Source organism: Clupea harengus, chromosome 23 (genome assembly GCF_900700415.2).
Source record: "Clupea harengus chromosome 23, Ch_v2.0.2, whole genome shotgun sequence".
Taxonomy (NCBI): domain Eukaryota; kingdom Metazoa; phylum Chordata; class Actinopteri; order Clupeiformes; family Clupeidae; genus Clupea; species Clupea harengus.
The window spans coordinates 11,489,715-11,492,212 of NC_045174.1; the positions used below are offsets into that span (position 1 = coordinate 11,489,715).

General features: G+C 38.4%; 1 protein-coding gene across 2 annotated transcripts; it reads left to right on the forward strand.

The window, feature by feature from the left end:
* On the forward strand, window positions 1-2,498 carry LOC105910226 (parvalbumin beta 2). Of its 2 annotated transcripts, XM_012838911.3 has the most exons (5): window positions 1-123; window positions 606-669; window positions 1,100-1,232; window positions 1,349-1,458; window positions 2,216-2,498. In XM_012838911.3, the coding sequence occupies exons 2-5, from the start codon at window positions 609-611 to the stop codon at window positions 2,239-2,241; spliced, it is 330 nt and encodes a 109-aa protein (XP_012694365.1). In that variant the 5' UTR covers window positions 1-123; window positions 606-608; the 3' UTR covers window positions 2,242-2,498.

The following is a 2,498-nucleotide window of genomic DNA, read 5'->3' on the forward strand; positions in this document are numbered from 1 at the left end:
TTAAGCTTCATATTTCGGGTGAGTGGAGGTATATAAGATCCAGGGATCGGGCTTGGTGGTAACTGCAGTTGGCAGATTCAAAGAGCTTGCGAACCCACTCTAGCACCTCAAGCAACACTTGAGGTGAGTTGAACTTTGGAGGAGGCAGACAACAGTGATCAATTTGGCGAGTACTCTCACATCCGAATGGAGGCATAGGCACCGAATCGAAGTTCGAGGCTCGAACTCTTCGACTGGTATTGGACTACAGCTCAGAGGAGGGAAATTTAAAGGACATGTAGCCTACCACTTCACGTGTGCGCGATTACCTGGCACAAACTTGGACTGATAAAATGGACTCTTAATACTAGAATGAACATTTGGATGGTTTGGCTAAAGCAGTTAGGAATCAGCTCTAAGCTCACAACCTTCTAGTCAGACTCATTGGTCTAGTCGGGCAGCTCTCAGAGATGGCTCTTAGGAGTTAGGACCCTAGCCTACTAATTAATCGACCGACGTTAATCTACAGTCACACTACCGTTTATCGCAGACCCTAGTGCTTTTATGGCGTGTTTAGGATATGGATGCGACTGAGCTGATTTAACCTTCTTTTCATTTTTCTTCAGAAAATGGCTCTCGCTAGTCTACTGAAAGGTGCTGACATTGATGCAGCCCTGAAGGCATGTGAAGGTATAAATAATGAACATATATATATATATATATATATCCTCATGAATCAATGTGAAAAGTATTAGATAGCAAAGAAGAGGGCATTGGTGAGTCCTCCTTCTGTAATAGTCTTTTAGTTAAGTCTCATGCAGTGCTCATAAAAAAAAAAAAATGTATATCATATAAATACTAGGCTGTATCCAAACTCTCTTGTTTGCTTTCATATGATGTCATTCAGAGGCCAAAGCCACCACCTGCAAGAAAATATAACTAGAGTTGAATCTTCAATGTTTTTGTCTTTTGACCAGCTAAAGGCTTACTTTTAATTTTGACATTTCTCAATGTTTTCTTACTTGTGTCACGAGCCATTTAAAGTTATGGTCACATTTGCAAGAGTATGGGGGCAATGTATGTTATCATCACCTAAATCAAAACATGCCTCTTTTTTCAGCTAAAGACTCCTTCAAGCACAAGGACTTCTTTGCCAAGATTGGCCTTGCCACAAAGTCTGCTGCTGATCTCAAGAAGGCCTTTGAAATCATTGACCAGGACAAGAGTGGCTTCATTGAGGAGGAAGAGCTGAAGTGAGAACAATAACTTGTATCACTTTCATTCATTTAGTCGATTCATTTTAATTCACAGAAACCATACAGTCTATCAAATGCATAAATTAACTGAAATACTTCCTCTCGATTTTCAGACTGTTTCTGCAGAACTTCAAGGCTGGTGCTAGGGCTTTGACTGATGCTGAGACGAAGGCCTTCCTTAAAGCTGGTGACGCAGATGGTGATGGCATGATTGGAGTTGATGGTAAGATGTCACTTATACATTCAATTGTACTTCTATGGCTTAGTTGCCTATGTCTTCGTTTATCACCACTGGAAGTTTAAGTTTGAATAGTAGACACAAATAATCCTTCACCATAGAGTAAGAGATTACTGAGTACAGTAGAGAATTAATGAATATATAAGTCATACAGTTGTCATAAGTCGTTTAATTGTTGGCCCCATTAAAGATACTGCTTTTACATTTTAATTAAAAGTGACCCAAATTCCCAAAAGGTATGAAATGTAACTAGAATAGAATGTAACTGCAGCTATTGGCTAAGTTTGGTGCATGACTTGTAAACAGGCCAATAGCAATCAAATAGAAACCAGTGGTACCTGAAAGTCACAAACCTTTAAAAGGAAAGTTGTGCTGGCAGCTAAGTTGCAGTATTAGTATGGTAGGTTATTTATACCCTTCCCATGATGCACCTTATAGCATATTTTACTACACAGAATATATATACCTATGTATAGTTTAAATAATGCACAGAATATATATGCATATTTATAGTTTAAATAATGCACAGAATATATATGCATATCTACAGTTCCAGTATCAAACAATGCTCCAGTATCTTTGCTACTAGCATGCTAATCCTCACATGAAAGTTTTTTTTTTTTATTTTACTTAAATTTGCACTTCTGAGTCTAACTGAACTGAATGATTCTTTATAACCTGACTCAGTCAGTGCTGTATTTAACCTATGGCTCATCTGATTCTTGCTCTTATGTTCCTGCAGAGTTCTCTGTTATGATCAAGCCATAGATCTTGACCAAACAACACTTCTTCAAGGAACAACACTGCCCACGACCTCCTTTTTCATCACTTTCAGCCAACTGATTTTTATACAGTACATGTGCTTTAGACATGCCTGCGGATTGTCCTCTCCCATGTAGCACTCTGTCCAAAATTATGACTGTCAATGTAATGTGGTTGTGTCTCATGTCCTGAGTATGAATTTTGGTATTTCTGCACTTTTCGGGAACGGACGATGAGAAAAGAATAAATTTTCTTTTTCTTTA